Source organism: Thunnus maccoyii, chromosome 12, assembly GCF_910596095.1.
Source record: "Thunnus maccoyii chromosome 12, fThuMac1.1, whole genome shotgun sequence".
Lineage (NCBI taxonomy): Eukaryota > Metazoa > Chordata > Actinopteri > Scombriformes > Scombridae > Thunnus > Thunnus maccoyii.
In genome coordinates, this window is record NC_056544.1 from 17,173,839 (window position 1) to 17,194,599 (window position 20,761).

At 38.7% G+C, this 20,761-nt stretch overlaps 1 protein-coding gene across 1 annotated transcript; it reads left to right on the forward strand.

The window, feature by feature from the left end:
• The first annotated feature begins 965 nt into the window (after window positions 1-965).
• Window positions 966-18,247, forward strand: LOC121908297 (interferon regulatory factor 4-like). Its single transcript, XM_042428208.1, has 15 exons — window positions 966-1,804; window positions 3,499-3,532; window positions 3,641-3,723; window positions 4,452-4,501; window positions 5,592-5,666; window positions 6,997-7,168; window positions 7,284-7,416; window positions 9,321-9,520; window positions 9,793-9,979; window positions 10,699-10,784; window positions 10,935-11,109; window positions 12,623-12,703; window positions 13,115-13,513; window positions 14,847-14,959; window positions 16,037-18,247. The coding sequence occupies exons 1-15, from the start codon at window positions 1,784-1,786 to the stop codon at window positions 16,184-16,186; spliced, it is 1,959 nt and encodes a 652-aa protein (XP_042284142.1). The 5' UTR covers window positions 966-1,783; the 3' UTR covers window positions 16,187-18,247.
• The last annotated feature ends 2,514 nt before the right edge of the window (window positions 18,248-20,761 follow it).

Consider the following 20,761-nt stretch of genomic DNA (forward strand, 5'->3'; position numbering starts at 1 on the left):
TCCAGTTCACACCATGTGTTTCAAATCCTGGTGGCGATACACAAGACCATCTCACTATGTAAAACACTGCGTGTAGCTGAGTGTCTCCTGCAGATGCCTCCTTACATTAGAGTTGCAGTCTGGTGGTCAAACACTACCCGACATAGAACAACAACAACAGATCACCAGAAAGTTAAACCAAATGGGGCCTGTGGTTTAGTGTGGTGTTCTGTCAATTTGGGGCAGTGGGTAGCAGTACTTCCTGTTGATGTTCTTTAGGATGTGAAGATAACCAGTACAGAACTGGCAGGTGCCATCATTTAACAGTTTGATCTTATCAGTTTTCTGTACAACTGCCTGGCTCTTAACAGAGTCACTTGTGTCCTGCTGTAAGGTGGTAGGTGCACTTCTCATTTTTGGTGGCAAAAATACAATGTAGTCATTTAACAGAGTGCACAGGATCTGGCACCAATGAGTCTGTGATGCCATAGATGTTACAGCTTCACAGGACTCAGATTAACTGCCTGGTCATGGGGGAGGATGATAGTCCAGTGTTCTTTTACAGTGTTGTTTATCCACGCATTATCCTGCGAGGTTAATGTAACAGCATCCAGCTCTAGTAGTGGTGCTGTCCTTCCTTCCCATCCCAGCAACCAGATTCATTTCTCTGCTTCTGAGAAACTGTTTACATAATTCGCAAAGGATTGCAACAGTCACGGACAAGGTACAGTAGCTGGCCCCACTGCTGGTAGCCTATAGCAGAGGATGCGATACAACCTTACACAACCTTTCCTCATTCTGCCCCATGCATCAGCACAGAGATTTGGGGTGAAGAGGCACAGTTAAAGATGGCTGTGGGGCCTATAAGACAAACCTGTGTCCTAGAAAATACATTAATGTACAACTAAATTGCAACAGCAAATATAATCATGTATTTGGGATGTTGCAAAAATGTTGATACTGAAAATGAGGGAAATGTTCAGAGGCCTTGTAGTTATTTTTAGGAAGTATTAGTTCCTCTCTTCCTGTGGTGGTGTACTTGGATTAGGAAGTACATGTCTGCAGCAAAAGCCCATAGACTCTTCCTCTCCTGACAATGGCTGGAAAGCATGAATTAACTAACTTCGTTTCATTAAAACAGTACTCATAAGAGTTATTAGCTCTTCAGCATTTAGGCAACGACTATCTCTGAAACCCATCTCTCTTATCACTTTGCATATAATGCACAAATTAGAATATGTTGTGAATTATATCAAAATCTTGCCCCAAAAGCTAATCATGATCTGACTATCTGTGCTATTTATTTTTTAAAAAGACCACAAAAAATGGTTGTTTGATATCTGCCACACTCCTGTTCTATTTTCCATAGTGACTTTGTCATCCAGCTCACTTGAGTAACCGGCCACTGTATTAATCTTCAAGTGCTTGGCTAATTTTGTTCTGGTATGTAGACACTTGTGTTGTCAAAGTTTATTTTAGGGTTAGGCATTTGCTTTCGTAAAGCCAAGGCAGCCTATGGATATTCTCATCATATCTAACTATAAGTCCAAGGTAGGTTTGGTCCACACTTATTATATCCAAAAGCCGCGTTCCTTACATTGGCAAACTACAAATCCCAGCATTCAACACGGGGAGTTTGGGCAGCACTGCTCGACTCTCTCGGGCGCGGAGCTGCTGCTTGTTAGGCGCCCCTACAGCGGGATTGGGAAGCCGTCACGGAACTGACTGGATACTCATTTTTACCAACAAGGAAATACAGCGCAGCATTTCAGTCCATTAGTCCTTTCTGTGGTCGTTTTTCAACATGGGTAATGGCATTAATAAGGTATGATTTTCATCTGTTGCATGCGCTTTACTCTGGAGTGCCCACACGACTGGTATCCTGTGATTGGAGTGTCAATAGAGTCTCTTGACATATTTAGGATTTTTTAAAATCACAATAAAAAGTTGCGTCTCTTTGCATAGTTTTACAAGATATATAGGCTTGACGTGACGTCTGTTCAAAAGAATTAACCATAACCCTTTTAACTTAGGTGGTCTAAATATGCATGTTTAACGTATTTTACCTTTACCTGTTTTACCTGATCACTTATTCAGCTAGTCACATGATCACAGGTGCAGAATTTAACCATTGGCAAATAACATATTTTGGTGATTTTTCTAATTGAAAAGATGCAAACACAGCTTCTCTAGGCCAGTGCTTCTCAAAGTGGGGTCCGGGGACCCCCAGGAGTCCTTTAGGGGGTTCCAGAGGGTCCCCAGAAAAAAGGGGATAATCTATTTTCATTATAATTCCATCCATAACTAAGACAATGACAGAATGTATGACTATTTTGGTTATGGGTTTCATACATGTTCTGTAATAAAACATTGTAAAGTAAAAATCTCATCAGATGGAGGTCCCTGGTCTAATTTGTGTCAGTTTAGGGGTCCTTGATGTGAAAAAGTTTGAGAACCACTGCTCTAGGATATGGAACATAAAACACAATATTTTCAGCAAACATTAATGCATAGTTACTTGTAATGTCATAAATTGAATAAAAGTTAAACAAAATCATTGTAGCATCTGTAATAGTTTGGGCCCCTACAGTACTTAGTAACACCGCCTCTGGCAGATATCACAGCTTACAAACGTTTTTTTGCAGCCAGCTAAAAATCTTTCAATTCTTGTATTTGGGATTTCCTCCCATTCTTCTTTGCAAAAGGCTTCTAGTTCTGCAATATTCTTGGCCCTGTTAGGATTAGTTAGCCTGTTAAATCCGCCTGCAGGTTTTTTGCAGTCAAATGGAGGTTTTGATTTGCCTTTATGAGCAGCATACGAGCAGTTCTTTCCAAGAGTTTTCTTGGTCTTCCAGATCTCATCTTGACCTCCACAGTTCCCCTAAACTGCCACTACATTTCACACTGTGGAAACTGCAAGCTGACAACACTTTACTATCTTCTTGTAGCCGTCCTCTGCATCGTGGGCTTCGAGAACTTTCATTTTCAGAGTCTTACACAGCTGCTTAGAGGAACTCATGGTTGCTGAGTGTTCGCACAAGATTTAAAAAGAGTCAGAGTATTTGTAAAGCTTTGAAATTGGTACAAGCTGACATTTCCCAATGACAATCATTGACATGCCTGAGGCCTAACAAGCAGATTAAGGTCTGAGACCTTTTAAAAAGAATCTGAGACTTCGGAACTCCTAGGGTGCCCAAACTTTTGCACCGGCCACAATGATGTTTTTATTTTTTTCAGTATATGACATAAAAAGCAACTCTGCAGTAATGTTTGCTGAAAACATTGTGTTTTAGGTTCCATATCCTTGGGAGACTGTGTCTTTTCAACTAAAAAAATCACCAAAATATGTTATTTATCAAAGTGTGCCCAAATTTTTACATACCACTGTAGTTACTGTATATCTAATAATCACCCTATATCCATGGTGATATTTTGAGTCAGCTGTTGTATCACTTCACTACATCAATGATGCTTTCACCATGTCTGCTTCAAATGTGTGCATATTCTCTGTCCTTATAGGTCCTGCCTGACTTATACTTGGGAAATTTCAAAGGTGACTATAAGTGTATTTTTTTGTCATGTTAATTTTGTTCTTAATTAGACTATATGACAGAACATTACATGAGAACATGTTTGTGGTGTTCTTTTTTTTGTATGTCAGATGCAAGAGACCGAGAACTGTTAGCCAGAAACAACATCACACACATCCTGTCCATTCATGACAGTGCAGCTCCTATCCTCCAGGTGAGAAGCTTTCTGCATCTAACGTCTTTGCTCCCTCTTGCATCTATGAGTGCATATCTTAAGTTTCTCATAAATTTTTAAGCAGAGTAATTGAGCTGGCTAAAGAGATCTGATTGGCTTAGACCCTCAAGGTGTATTAGTACAGTGCACATGACTTGTACTCTGAAACACTCTATAGACCGGTCTGTCAGGTTGATCAGGAAGAGTGCCCCTTCTTGAATAAATAGTTGTCAGAGCAGAACAAGTAAACAAAAAAACAGTTTCTTACTTGTGATTCTTAAATCATGAAAAATGCCAGTCAACAACAGTTGGTTTGGTCAGTGTGCTGAATTTTGTGCATGTGTAGGTTTGAGAGTAGGCGGTTGTTCTTGCTTCAGCCAGTGTGGACTGGGCAGTTTCGCTTCATTATTATTTTTTGAAGGCTATTGATTTTGATGTGAAGTTACTCTAATAGCTGCAAGTAACAATGCACCTTCTGTTTTCAGTTTTGAAATAAAAGGGAACGTGAACAAATGTGACCACAAATCAGCTTACAATTGTAGCTTTTTTTTTTCTTTCACAGACAGTCGCACTGCCTGTGTTCACCATCATCAACACGCACGTACTGAAACCTTACGAGTGTTCATGTGCGGTGGTGGTGGTGTACATTACCTGCTGTTCATAGATTTGTGTTAAATGCATTCCAACAAGTGACTGCTGACAGGTAACTACTATACTTTGTCCCTCAGGAGATGACCTATCTCTGCATTTCAGCTGCTGACCTGCCCACACAAAACCTGTAAGTACCAAAATGTGCAGCACAACAACACAGCACAGAACAATGAGAGAGAGAGAGAGAGAGAGAGAGAGAGAGAGAGAGAGAGAGAGAGAGAGAGAGAGAGAGAGAGAGAGAGAGAGAGAGAGAGAGAGAGAGAGAGAGAGAGAGAGAGAGAGAGAGAGAGAGAGAGAGAGAGAGAGAGAGAGAGAGAGAGAGAGAGAGAGAGAGAGAGAGAGAGAGTACCACAACCATTTGAGGCTGCACAGTGTGGGCGTCTGAGGTTCATTTTCTTCAAGCTAACGTGTAAATGATATGCTTTCACAAGCTCACAACATTCAACTGTGAACTTACTCGTTGACTAGATCACAGTAACACAGCTGGATGGTGCATGGTTGTTTTTTGATGTGAACACATAATCTGTACAAACACATCCCAGTTGTTTTACATGTGATGTGAGAGACTGGGGTGGTGCATTTTATCATCAAGGGATGCCCTGGTTTGGACACACATAAACACATCCAAACACACACACACACACACACACACACACACACACACACACATACAAATCTTTTGTGGCCAAATTCACATTTCAGGCGGCCTTTTAGCAGGAAGGAAGTCTCGCAGCTCAGTTCTGCAGTTTTAGCATGATGATTGGTGCTATGTCTCTATTTATATGTACCCCCTCTTCACACACTCACTATAGCCGTGAACATTTGCACACACACGCACACTAATGCTCCTGTCACTTTTGCTGGCCCTGTTGCCTCATGCCTTTAAAGTTCAGAGTGGTGTTGGAAATGTGAAATATGACACCAACTATCTCAAACCTGAGATGAGCACACCCTCATCCTGATCTGTCCAGGATAAGAAATTAGAGGGTTTGACAAGTCAGGTGCAAAAACATACACACACCACATGCAAAAAACACACACATACTGTTGACAACCAGTTCCTTGCTCTTCTTTAGATTCATATAGGACCTGTAAGTGTCATTGAAGACAAAATAACAGCACGTAGTCACATCTTTTCCTGCAGTTCTTGCTGCATTCTCATAATGGTTTATTGTGGTCATGACCCATTGTAACATGCGTTTTCTTATGCTCCACAGGACGCAGCACTTTAAACAAAGTATTATGTTCATGCACGAGTCCCGCCTGAAAGGAGAAGGCTGTCTCGTTCACTGGTGAGAGAAAAACTGCTTGTTGTATCTTCACCTCAGTGCTAAAATCAAGGTTTGCTCATACGGGCTATTGAAACCAGATATCGTGTTTAAGCACGTGAACTCGACAGATTTCTTCCGTCTCTCTTATAATACAGTCACAGAAATGCTGAAATATAAATGTACAGTTCTGAAAAATAACTGAGATCAACCGAGCACACAAGTGAAGCCATGTGTAACTGCAGCACAGAGGAGATGAAATGATAAGCAAAAGCCTATTCTTGAACTTCCCAAAACAGAGTACAGTAACAAGACCACATTGTGTGTGTCGTGGGGTAGCTGACCATATGTTCACAGGGGAAAGTTATATTTGGTTAGACAGGGTCTTCTCAGAAAACAAGGGGAACAAATGTGTATTTATAAGATTTGCATTGCCCAAACTTTCACCACTCAATATGTCTCAGCCAAAGAATTCAAATGCATTCAAATATATAATTTATAATGTGTGTATTTAATAAGTGACTGCACCTCACTCCCCTTGTTTTACCTCCCAATTCTTGCCTGTAGTCTGGTTGGTGTCACTGCTGTAGATATATAATCTGATAGTTATTACCGCTAAATCTTTGGGCTTATTTACATGATCTCCAGTCCTGACAGGTGAGAAGGCTAGATGTTTACAACTTTGAGCTCTCATACTGTACGTTTACATGCACATTAGTATCCAGGTTTTGATTGTTTTCATACAATATTCAGGATATGTTGTTCACATGAAATATAGAGAAATCTGGTTATTAATATTCCTGTTTGCATGGCTTTAATATTGTCCTGGTTTTCTGCATTGGTGCAGATGTGACTTGTCCACATCTAGCAAATCTGTCATTACTGCACCAACTAAGTTAGCTCAATAGTTAAGGATGAACTCAGTTTAGTTTCTGGCTACCTGGACCACTCTGCTGGATTTAGCTTCTCCCTCTAACCTTTGGTAATGTAAGACAACGATTGAATATATCCTCTGCATTACCACTATGACATCATTTTGACTTTTACTGCCTACTATGTAACTTCAGTTGAGGTCACATCTGTGAACATGTCAGAGACTAATCAGAAACCGGGATAAGATTTCTAACAAAATACTTTAGCTACCATTTTCAGATTTCTAAACCAGGATATGATGTTTACATGTAGAAACACTAAACCGGAAAAAAAACAACTGTGAAAAACCTAATCATAAGCAGGATGCTCCGATGTGAGTTGAAACTGAAAATGATGCTAATCATATAGTCTAACAGTTTAATTAAGTTAAATTCATGCATCACACTCATCATATTCTTTGGCCATCCCTTTTTTCGTGCAGTTTGGCAGGTGTGTCCCGCAGTGTCACCTTGGTGGTAGCTTACATCATGACAGTGACAGGACTGGGTTGGCAGGAGGCACTGGCTGCGGTGAGGGTGGCCCGGCCCTGTGCTGGCCCCAACCTGGGCTTCCAGCGGCAGCTCCAGGAGTTCGAGGCTACTCAAGCTCATCAGGTCAGAAAACCACTGCATTACACAGTAGACTCAGATAGTACATTATCAGACTTGTACATAGTGTAAAAATCTTTACATTGTTATCAAAAGACAAACTTTTTTTCTTTTCCTGTAGTTCAGAGAGTGGCTACAGAAGGAATATAAGGACAACCCCTTCAATGATGAAGCTGATATACGTGACTTGCTTGCCAGAACCTCCAAAGTCAATGGGGGGGAGGTGGAAAAACAGGCATCTACCCCACCTGGAGGTATCTGAGATCTTTTACAGCTCAGCCTGGAGGCTTATACCACCTGGTCATGCTATATAAAGTATTCTGGACATATCTGGAAATCTAATGTGCTTTGGAGTGGACTACTTTCATGGCTACTGGAGTGATCATGTAGAGATCATGGACACGTACACTGGAGAGAGAGCCAGTTCAAATGAACAGCACATATTATTTTTTATCATTGATTAATTGATGTTTGTGCTGCTTCCTTTTTTTTCTAATTTAAAAATGTTGTGAACTGTGAGTTTTGTACGGTGTTGTTACGATTTCAAATTGTGAAATAAAATGAGTGAAGTGTTTTGTGAAGTTGTTAGTCGGTGGGCTGACATATTGAAGGTGATAAGACACTTTCTGTGCTGTGTTTACATCTCTGTTTCCTGGTTCTCTTCCTGTTTGTCTAATGTGCAAGGGAGGTCATGCATGGTGGCATCAAAAACACCAAGAGCACGTGCTTTTGTCACTCTTTCTGTCCAATTATCTTTAGAGACTATAAAGCAATAAATTCATAATACTTATTATATACAGAGATCCTCTTAAAACTATAGATAGCTGGGCATGCATGCGCATGTACAGCCACTGGAGGGCAGTAATACCAACAAAGTAGCCTTAAATATATGGTATTTTTTTTAATTCAACCCATGTGTCATCCTCTGACACCGGGTATTCATGGCAAATTAACCATCACACAAAATCTTAATGTTTTCCTAATGACAAAATTAAGACTTTATAGACATTTTCAGTCAGCAGTTGACAAGTCATTGGAAATTATGATGGACCTATAGATTTGTAGAAAAACGAGGATGCATGGGGGTGGGGGGTGTATTTTTATGTCGGTGATGTGCACAGGTAATTGTTCCATTCCGAGCCAGTGACTGCTCAGGGTGTCACTAGAGGGATTCCCCACCGCAGCAATGAGTGGGCGCCGAGTTTCACAGAAATGAGCGCCTGATCGCTGCGTATCTCCTCTTGAACTTCTCAGCCGGAGAGGCTCCTCCCTATCACAAATCAAGATGTGATAACATTTAAGAATAGGACACCGAGAGCTTCAAAACAGATTTCAACGAGGGGACTCACATGATCAAAGGTAGGCGACGGCTGCTTTTACATTAATGCATTTTCAACATCATAACTGATTAAAACTTTTAATTTATCAATTAACCACCAGCAATTAAACCAGGAGATAATCGTCGACTCACAGTATCACGTTTGTCAGGCACACCTCAAAATCTTACGATACTTTGATGATAAAGCCATTAACTCAATGTAAATAAATTAGTTTGTCAATCAGTTTATGATTTATGATTAAACTAGTAGCCTAAGCATGAGTTTGAATCTTATAAAAGTTGAATTAATGCCCCACTAAACTTTTAAAATGAAGTTGAGGAGGCATCTGATGTGATGTGTAATTAAGATGTATTCCAGCATGCATGGTAGGCTTGAAACCCTTCTTCTTGAAGGTTTAACTATAGCTGCATTACTTCTTATGGGTTTATTCATGCATGTATCTCAAATTAGTCAAATTTCTTTTTTCTGATAGAGATGAAAACGGCGCTACATGGCGTGTCTGAATCATGGGTAGATTCAAGTAGAAGTGATTGCTAATATTGCGGTGGAGAGGCTATGTGGAGTTAACACAATGAACAACACACTTACTTTGGCACCTCTTTCATTACTATAATAAAGTATCACAGGAAAGCAATGTTGACAATTATAATAATGATATCTTAAGTTTTGTAACCTAATATCCTATAAATGTATTAAAATGTATTTTCTCAGCTTAGCCAAGTTAAATGTGTGAATCCTACATAAAAAAAAACTAAAGATAATTTTGTTTATCTAAATGATCTGTGCTTTATTCTATTCTATATTATTTCACCTTTCAGAGATGAACTTGGAGGAGGATAGCGGCCTGTCAGTCAGTTGTGGCAATGGCAAACTGAGACAGTGGCTTATTGATCAGATTGACAGCAGGAGATATCCCGGCCTTGTTTGGGAAAATGATGAAAAAAACATCTTTAGGATTCCGTGGAAACATGCAGGAAAACAAGACTATAACAGAGAGGAGGATGCTGCACTCTTCAAGGTCAGACCATCCCGCTTCTGTGCTGACACTGTGCACCTTAAGCATCTGACAATTGCATTTTGAGCACATTAATTACAAAAAAAAATTGATTTGAACACATTTAGATATGTTTACCTTTGTTTTTACTTTAACTTATGAAAGGTTACTTCAAAAAATGTATATACGAGTGTTCATGCATTAATCCATTCTTCAAAGTCACAACTCTTTGATATTTTTTTGGTACATTGGCATTAAAAAAAGAAGTGTAAACTTATCTATTTAAATTGTTTCAGGCTTGGGCAATGTTCAAGGGGAAACATAAGGAAGGTGTGGACAAGCCAGATCCACCCACATGGAAGACAAGACTACGTTGTGCTCTTAATAAAAGCAATGACTTTGATGAGTTGGTAGAAAGAAGCCAACTGGACATCTCAGAGCCCTACAAGGTCTACAGAATCATTCCAGAGGGAGCCAAAAGAGGTACATTACGTCTACATTATATGCAGTAGGTAAAAACGTACATTCCTCCCATGCATGTGATACAGTGATAGATGTAAGATAAGGTGTTAGGAGTAAAATGGTTTATGGTTGGACTAAAGTCATGTACACAGTACACACAGACACACTTCACAAATATTGTTGATATACTATTGGCAATTTTACACATACACATGCAACACTGCAGTTGATTCCGATGAGGCAGGAAGCACAAAGGAAGCCAAAGCATGTACCAAAAAGGCCGTAGTGCTTTTTTTAGAGGGCTTCGGTTACTATGTGCAGAGTGCACACAACACAACTACGACCTCCAGCCTTGCATAACTAAGTCTGCCATCATACAGTTTTTTTGTCACACCAGAGCAGTTCTTGCTATCTGGACTAACACTTCACTCTCAAAATGAACAGGATTTAGAGTGGCGCTTTCATCAGTCGTCCGTTGCACTTTGCAAATCACTCGAATGAAAATAGCATGACCTCAGAAGTGTGCAAAACATATTCACAGTTTAAAACTGCCAAAATGGCTTAGGTTAGTTTAGGTCACAGAATATTGTACATCACATATTCTTATTTTATTGCTCGTTAAATTATTGTTTGTAAAGATGTGTTGGATGGGAGAGCTTTTATTGCAATGTTTGCATAGGAAAGCATGGCCATTATTGTGGACAAATTATGTGAAAAATTAATTGCTGGTATATTTACAGGAATGAAGATGAGCAGTTTGGAGGAGACAGCATCACACGTAAATGCCTTTGGCTATATTCCTCCATATACATCTCTGCACAACCAGGTCAGCAGATTCATTTTGTGACTGCTGCATCTTGCATATTGGCTCTAACACATAATTAAATCTCTAATATTATTGATAAAACAGTTTATTCCAAATCTCTTGGGTTAATGATACCCCGTTTGAGTGACCATCACTTTGCTTCATTCTCAGGTATCCAGCTATATGGTTTCTCAGGAGAGAAGGGACTGGAGGGATTACAAACAACCAGAACAACAACCCCTTCCTCCTACACATCACCATGGACCTCATGCAGACCTGCAGTATGGCCAGTGCCACTACCCTTCACCCATCAGCCGGGCTTGGCCTGGCTCACACACAGAAAATGGTAAGTTATCCACACACTTAACATGGATACAACATGCAAAGCACACTGATACACATAGGAATGACTACAATACTCAACAGATATTCATTATGGTGGAATCGGTCTGTCTCAATTTTCATTTTTCACAAATATCCAAATAATGGCTTATTTTCCAACCACAGAGACCTACAGTAGTTGTGACATCCAGTCAGTTATTGTATCAAATGAGAAGTTAAGTCTGAGATCGAATAAAGTTGTCTCTTTACTGATGCAAAGCGTAAGAAGAATTTGTTATCAGAATAATTTATTATATTTCTATTATAATAATATTGCTTTATGTTTTAGCAGGTAATCAGTAGGTAGTATCAATCATTTCTGACTTGAAGACTTGTAGTCAGTCAGGTAATTTAAAGTGTCATCCATCATAGCAATCCTTCACATATTTTTCACAGTGTTTAATCTTAGAGATGGAAAGGAAAACCCAAAAAATACAAGTTCAAAGACTTACATCTATTTTGTCAGTTAACTTTTTTATGCATAAACTAGATACTTTCCAGATTATAAAGTGTATGATATAAAATAAATGGAAAAAGGAAAATAATTCTAAAATTAGATGTACAATATGAATATTGTAATTTCAGGTTTGTGTGATTTCAATTTCAAGCCTGTGGTTTCAGAGAAACTGTTGGCGATGTCAGTTTAGGTAACTGTGAAGCGCCAATTAAGAAGAGTCAAATCCTTACAGCAGTATCAAGGTAGTAATTATTATAGAAAGTATTTATTAATGAATCAGTTCATTACACTCATAGTTTGATGTAAAGTCTTAATGCATAGCACCCCTCTTAAAGTAAGTTGGACCAGATATCAGTGATTTTCTAGCAATAATGTCAACATAGTATACATGCAAAGTATGTAAAGTATGGTGTCACAGAATTGCTGTATCATCAGAGACAAAAACATTTATCAGACAAATAGCAGTGTGGTTCTGCCTCTTTCATACCCCAGACCCCCCTTGTGAACTGGGATACGAAACATTTATATGAACATGGACTTATATTGAATAGACAAACATGCAAAATTCACATGAATATACACTGGAATACAAGTGGAGACAGAACAAATGTAAACATTACAAACAATTAGAGACTAAGGCACATGCGATTTTTAAAAAAGATGAAAATGTAATCAAACTGATTTAAAATAAGATAAAATAAGAACTAGATAAAATGGATAAAAGACAATTACAAATGAAATAGGTAATAGGGAGTAAAGCCCTAGTTGATTGAGTTAGATTGTTGTCATATACGGCAGCAAGATGTGTGAAACATTCAACTTCTGTGCTTTCCTGATCCACTGCAAGGATCCAACAACTTCATGTTATAGAATTTTATCCTTTGACATTTTCCAGACTTTTGTTCCAGTTCAGACTTCAATAATAAAAAAAGAGAAGTTGTATAATGCCCTTTCACATCTCAATACTTTCACATTCAATACTCTAATTATTACCCGTATTTGTTGAACTTATTCTACGCAGGTTTTCAGCTCTCCTTCCACACCTACTTTTCAGAGTCCCAACCCCCTGTGTATACAATGGACCACAACAATGCCATAACAGGTAAAGAATCATCACGGCCACACAGATGTACACAGACATTCACTCATAAGCTTGTTTTTAAATCTTTGCTATTTTTAATATATATTTGCATTTACAGACAAGAAACAATAAACACTTTTTACAACACTTACTTACTTCCCTATTCTGAAACTCAGAGCAGCAGGCCATGATAATGAATAGTGACTCTCTAAATCTGTCACATGATTATTAAAAAGATGCTTGGAATGATAAGAGAGAAGTGAGTAATACTATAATACTGTGAGTAATACTAATGCCAAGTTTACTAAGAATTAAGTTTTTTTTAGCTTGACATTTTATGGCCTCATCTGATCAGACTTGAGGCTCAAACTGTCATGTTGATAAAGTTTCCTACAAAGGTATATCTGCTTAACGCTTGTCTCTGTCTTCCAGATTTCAGCCTGCATGTGTCCCTATTCTACAGAGAGTCTTTGGTAAAGGAGGTTACCACCATCAGCCCAGAAGGTTGTCGAATCACCTCTTCCTCCTCCTCCTCTCCATCGTCCTCTTCCTCTTCTTCCCCAAGCTCAGAGGACAAGTTTCACAGTGGGGCAGAAATCATTCTCTTTCCATTCCCGTACCCTGAGTCTCAGAGGCAGGGCGCTGAGATGCTTCCTAACGTACTGGAGAGGGGAGTGCTTCTGTGGATGGCCCCTGATGGGTTGTACGCTAAGCGGCTTTGCCAGGGACGAATATACTGGGAAGGACCTCTGGCTCCATATATGGATAAACCCAATAAGCTGGAGAAGGAGCAGCCATGCAAACTTTTTGACACCCAGCAATTCCTTGTTGGTAAGCACTAATATGTTTGCACTCTCATAGGGTTGGACATGATGACAGGAACACCTGAGTAATATGACATAATCCCATACAATATCCTTGCAATTAAAACGATTTTTGTGAAGCTTATAATTTTACATTTTCCTTGAGATAGTGTCACAGACAGTGGTAGAAGACGTATTAGAAGTCAAACCCCTACTCAGACACATTTCAGAGTGTTATATAGGCCTATTTCATATATTGTATATTATGTTATTGTATTGTTGTTACTGACTAATTTATTATCTAAGCAGCTTTGGGTGGAGCCAGTTTTACTTTACAAAGTGTTTGGTAGTTTAATCTATAATGCTGCATCATGTTTTATAAGATGATAATATGTTTCATAGGTAAAATCTGAGTCTGCAAAGTCATTAGTAACTAAAGCTGTCTGATAAATGTAGTGGAGTAAAAATCACAATATTTCCCTCTAAAATGTAGTTAAGTAGAAGTATAAAGTATAACATAAAATAGACTCCAGTAGAGTACATTTGCTTTAAAATTGTACCAAAGTGCAGTAATTAAGTGAAGGTGCGTAGTTATTTTCCAGCACTGGTCACAAAGGTGTTTTTTTAGTCCATAGTTTGAAGTGTTATTGTATTGTATTGAGTTATATTGCAAGTGTTGACAGTATTTTGTCCACAAGTGTTTGTACATGGGGGTCGAATTTTACACAAGTTATTCAATATTCTGAATGTTTTCAAAGTCTTATCACAACTTTCCAATGAACTTGTAATTCAAATTACAAGACTAGCTGACTGCACGCTCAGTGTCATGCTGAGTTTTCAGTCCATTTAAAGTGAATAAGGTAACGGATTTGGTTTTTACTGCTCATTAAATTTTATAAGTCAATAAAATAACTAGGATGCCCTAATAATTGTGCTGCTCCAGCTATTTACAGTGTGATGATGCTTGTAGTCATGTTGATTATGGCAGTGCTGATGTTGTCGATAATAATGAAGGAGAGGCTGCAGGTGCTTTACAGTAACTGGGTAAGTCCCTCTCAGTGTAGAGGTATCACGAAGAGGCCAGTCACATTCTCATCAAGGGGCCAGAATGTGTAGAGTCCCCACCCACCTCCTGTGGTCAACCACATACTATGACAAGATGGTGTTTTCTGCTCCATTTCACTCTGAAATTTCCATCATCCTCATCAGTTGTTTCCAGCAAAGTCGCCTGGGTTTATCATTTTTATTTCCTGTGTATTCAAATGGGACAATCTGGATTGTGTGTTGAGTAGCACATAGTGGATTTGTTGTGAGTAATGTGCTTCATGTTGATCTTTATTTTCTTGCTTTTCTTCACACAGAACTTCAAGATTTTGCCCATAATGGACGACATGTACCGAGACACCAGGTGGTACTATGTTTCGGAGACGAGTACCCCGACCCACAGCGTCCAAGGAAGTTGATCACGGCACAGGTACTCATACACTACACAACTTTACCTACACTAGTCATTTAAAACAGTTCTTTAAAATCATATGGGCTATTACTATACATTCTCAGGTGGTGAAAATATGGTTATAATTATTTATCACCTTAACAAGCATAATATTATTTTAAAAATTAAAGAACCCAGTAATGTCCTACAAATGCAGTAACTACATATTTGGTCAAAATGAAAGACCTGAATCTGTCTTTTCGACATTTGTTTTATCATATAAAAACAGATTTCAAACATTAAACACAAATGTTTAATTTCTGTGAGAACAACTTGTAAAATTTGCAGTAACTACATAACAGAGCCAGTTCAAGCTATACCACAGTAACTACAACTAAAGCAAAAGTGCTGTATCAAGTGAAAGCTAGTTAGTGAGATAGCCGCGGCTAGCATTTGCTTAAAACTTACATTAAATTTAATCACTGATTTTGATTGATTTTCCCTAGCTGTAATCTGAAAAAGATAATTTTTATGAACATACATCTTGATTATTCATATAGTTATTTCACATTTGTAAATGAGTCAATAGTTTATCCATTTATGATGTAGGAAAACTTGCGAGCTTAGTCAAATATTTAATATATAGTCATATATTTAAATATATTGAAATAGTAGATTTATATGTAAATTAAAGCAGGTGGGTGGACAAACACCTACATAAACGGAGATACATTTCCCATAAGCGATGGACTGTAGATAATCAAAATAAATTTTATCTTATCGACAATAAAGCTAAAAGAACACATTTTGCTGGTAGTTACTGCATTTAACTGCATTTAACCTCTGCATTCTGTGAAGATTATCCAGTGTCTGCATTTTTAGGTTGGCTATTATGTGGTTTCTAAAATAATTTAGCAACATAGTCAGCCTAAAAATATATAAAATGAAGGCTGTTATATGATACACAGTTTACCAGCCAGCCATAAAACTTAAAACCCTTTTTTCGCACCTTCTCTGCTTCTGTAGGTACTGCTCTCTACCTTTATAGGGCATAATGGGATAATGTAAATCAGCAGTCACATGCATGTTTCATACATATAGATAACTTCATTTTAGGTGGAGCCAATGTTTGCCAGAAAATTGGTGTACTATTACCAGCAGAACAATGGCCACTACCTGCGGGCCTATGATCACATCCAGGAACAGAACACCTCTCCAACAATCGACTATCCTTCCCAGAGACCTCTACAGCATATTCAGGAGTGACAAGAATGCACATACACGAGGGCGTGAATGTGAATGTAAACCTCTGACCATTCATGCCTTGTGACTGTTGTGACTGCAGTGCTGTGTACTGTAAATTGTAGAAGCTGTCACGGTACTCAGGGTTAGAGATGGGGAAGACCCTGTTGTTTTCACTTGCACACCTATGCGTCGTAGTCTTTGTGTCTGTAACTGTGGAGTATTGTTTTTTTTTTTCTCTCTACAAGTATTATTGTGACAGTGTGAAGGATGCGGTTTGAGGGTGGGGGGATGAGGGGAGCAGAGGGCGACTGAGACAGGAAGTACTAGCACAGGTGCACAGGAAGAATGGCCCCTAAGACAAACACTGATACGTCAAAGGGATAAAACAGAGTATGAATGAATACATATTGCATTTTCACAGGTAGCAGTTGACAATTTGATTGTTCCACTGACACACTGGAGTGGTACTGAAGACAATTATGCACTCTTCCTCTTACTTAAACTCCACAGTAGTACTTGATATGCTAAATGAAAACATAGGCTTAGTGAACAGTCAACAATATCAGTGCATAGTCTTTTGTAGACCTGAATTCTGAGTTTCATTGCAAAAAAAAAAAAGCTACACCTGGAATGTAAGAGAAATCAATGTTATCACTGGTCTAGTGGTGTAGTAGAGGAAGCTGTTTCCCTCTTGGCTGCTACACGTATTGCAGGACACACTGTCAAAAATCTATTTCTACTAAATCTGGTCTACTTTTAAAAAATATCTTATTCCTTTAAACTATGTCAACTGTTAAAACGTAAATCTAAAAAATAGCTTGTAGGTGGTAATCAAGATAAATGAACTAGCTTGCGGTTGATTTGACATACAGTATAGTAAGATATGCCACCCACGCATCCACTTCATGTACAGTACGTGATAATTTGCTGTTTTTTGCAAAATTTTTCTTAGGTGACAGTCACTGACCACTTTTGAATGTTGGTAGTAATTTAAAGCCATTAAAGGTTTGATTACACATGGATCTTATGGTTATTAGAATGAGAAGTCAAACCTGTATTTTAAGTCACATATATAGAAAATTCAAAGCATAGAATTGCCTGCAGCACATTATTACTGAGCAGCTTGAGGCTCAAGGTGCATTTGACCAGAAAGACTGGCCTTTATGGGCAGCCTCTGCGGGAAGTAGACTGGAAAAATGACACTCATCCTGTAACTTGAAGGGAAACTGTACTGTACCTGTTCCTCTTGATCTGAAACTAGCGACCTCACAAATGGGAAGAAAAACTACCTTTGTGGTCAGTTTGCAGGTTCAGCCAGGGAGGTGCTCTCTGGTTCCCATGCCTGAGGCCCATGTATCATCCACCAAAAGCAGTCCTGATTCCTGAAATGTCAGTTACCTATTTTGAATTTTACACATTGACGCAAAATGCAAAAGTGAGTATGGCAGAATTCCTCGTGCTGTTTAAGTCCTAAAGGCTGCAGTAGGGGGGATAAAGGTTTTGTTATGTTTTTCTTCTGTGGTCCAGAGTTTCGATCTCTGCATTTACTTCCTTCACACTTAAACCACATCACTTTCACAAACTCTGACCAAAATCACAGACGGGAATGTTTTTCTTTCTTTCTCTCTTTTTTTGTGAACCATAAATCCTTATTTCTCTCATACATCCAGTCAGTCCCCCTGATTCTCTGCCCCGTGAAATTTTGTTTCCCATTACTTCAAAATCAGACATTTGACTCAAAATCAAATCCTAATAGTGAAAACGTTACCTGCTCAATGTACAGTGTGCTGTTGTATAAAAACCCTGTATATGTGTAAAGCCACGTGTGTTCATGTGTGTGGGTGTGTACATGTGTGTGTCTCACAGTTGCGGTATGACTGTTATCAGGAATTGACATTTATGGACTCAGGATAAAACATGTGACTCCCCCACCTACAACGGTAGTGACTCAAATACAGACTAACATCACACGTTACAGTTACAGTAAAACTGTCTGAAAGCTACAGAGGAAATCCCAAAAGCATGCATACTGAAAAAATATTCTTGTCTTATCTTAAATAAACCTGTCAATCTACTACTCAAGTCTGTTCCACTTTTTTTTTTTTTTTAGCTCTTTTTGATTTGAAAACAGTTAGAGGGAGAAAAAGAGTCATATTTAGTAAGGAAAGACTGAAAAAAGAGAAGAAAAAGAGAAAAAGAAAAACACATTCACACATTTGCCATGGTGTTTCCCCCTCTGCAGGAAGCCACATCATTTGTAGTCTGGCTTCAGTTTTTTTCCGCCCATATAAGCCGTTACTCCAAGTGACATTGTCTCAGCCCTTCAGTCGAAGCTTTGGAGCAGATAGTTTAGTCAACTAATGCCCCAAACATCACCACCACACAAGGTTTTACAGAGAAATGAAACTATCACCTATCATATTAACTGCAACACTTTCTCCAAAAGAAAGAGACAAATATGATGCAGTATCAATCTTCATGCTTCATTTTTTCCAACTCAAATAAGAAACAGAAAAATATGTCGTAAAATCACAGTGACTTTGTAATTGTTGCAAAAATTATCTCTACTACTACAGTTTTACCACCATTCACACATGGATCATCTTATCTTGTTAAGGTTTCACTGCAATTACAGTCACATTAATGTTGATCACACTTGCTGTAAAACTTGTTTATATTTAGATTCTCTGATATTCATTTTTAAATTATTCCATTAGTTTGATACATATTCAGTATACATACATACAACATATTCAGAACTTAGTGTGTATCATGATCAGTATTAATCTTCTTTATTATTTATGTGTCATAATACATCAAGATTCAAGAAAAAAATTAGGTTGTGTCCTGAAAAAACCTAAGCAATGTTTTGCTGACATCTACCGTTTGGTGTAGCAGCAACTAAACAAAAAGCTCTTGCTGTGATATAGGAAGCAGGGGGCACAGTTACACCTTACTCCACACCAAGCTTCGAGTGATAAAGTAAAATGATGATGATCTTTTGGGGTGGTTGGAGTGGTTGTTAGTGTTACATACTGTACAGTCTCATGGGTGGTCACAGTAGCATAAAAGCACTTGACAAACTGCAGACACTGGATACTTTACACTCAGCTGTTGCTGCCATATGGTGTGAAAAAAAAAGGAATCCAGAGGGTTAAACTGACAAAACAAAAACTAGTGCTCCCTCTGCTGGCATGAAAGTTGTTTAACTGTTTGTCATCAGCCACAGCATTGACTGGGGAGTGGTCAAATTCATCAACTAAGAGTCATTGGAAGACTAAAGAAAGATCAAGAATGCTATTCCATAACCAAAGTCACAGACCATCCTTGAAGAGACACAGGAGTTATGATCTACCCTCGTATACAATCACCTTTTATCACTTGACCAGAATTCCATACTTACTGTTAACGACTAAACCATCTCCATGACAAATGAGCAACATTCCGCTGTGGAGGGCCACATTTTGTGGCTGAAAGCCCCGGAAAAAACAAGTCTAGTGGACCCTCTGCCAGGAACAGTCTAAAATAACCTTTTGCTACACATTGTAAATCTGACACAAAAGTAGCTAAATTGCATTCTGCATTCATAACCCAACATGTAAATTCTGATGAATTCTTGGCTAGATTCCCATACTTTTGAAAAGCTTTTCACCGTGAACATAACTGTGGTAATTCCGCACTACACTCTGGGTCAGTGACCCTAGTATGTTTAGGGTCAGGAATCACTGAGACCCCTGCCTGGGATTTGATGACAGTCCTGCTTAACCCTTGCCGACTCTTGCTGTTCCTGCTTGTTGACCCCGTGGTCAGGCGGGTGTTGACCTCATTTTCCTTTTTATGTATTTTCGCTTCCAAAACTGACACCAATCATCACCCACAGGCCCATTGCTGATGCTCAGGAAGCAGTAGCTGATGGGAGCAGACACTGAGATAAATTGTTGAAGGAAGATTATGTCAAAGGACAATAAAACTGTCCTGTGTAGGTGTGACAGAGTGCATAAATGTATAATTACTCTCTATTATATTGTCATTATAATCTATCACTATAATTATATTAATTCTCTAGATATGACGTACAGGAGGCATGAGAATTGCTCCCCATCACCAGTAAATAAAATCTTTATCGGCACAATTAATCATCTTGAATTGTTTTCAGACGTCTATGTTTATCTGAGTCTTCAGAGAACAATGTTCTTGAACCAATACATTACGATGGCAGGAAAGCAATAACAGTCATCGGATAAGGAGCAGCAAAGTAATGCAAAACAATCAGATGACTTCGGACACGAGTGCAAACAGATAAGGGTTGATAAGCAGAACAATATGGTGGTCTACCTGGCACTGGTGCAAGGGCTGGGCTGCCTGTTTAGTTTGGCTGTCAACTCAAGGAGGTTTTGGAGATAAAGGGTTTTACACTAAGATGTTAGTAGACAAAGTAGGAAATGCCACATTGTCACCATAATCTAGATTTCCTCCAGAGACAAAGAACAGAGAGAGGGTTTTAAAACTAAAACAGAGCAGAGACTGTAGTTAGCAAAAAGAAAAATGATATCAGTGCAGTAAAATAAACGACCACCAGGGAGTGATGTATCATTG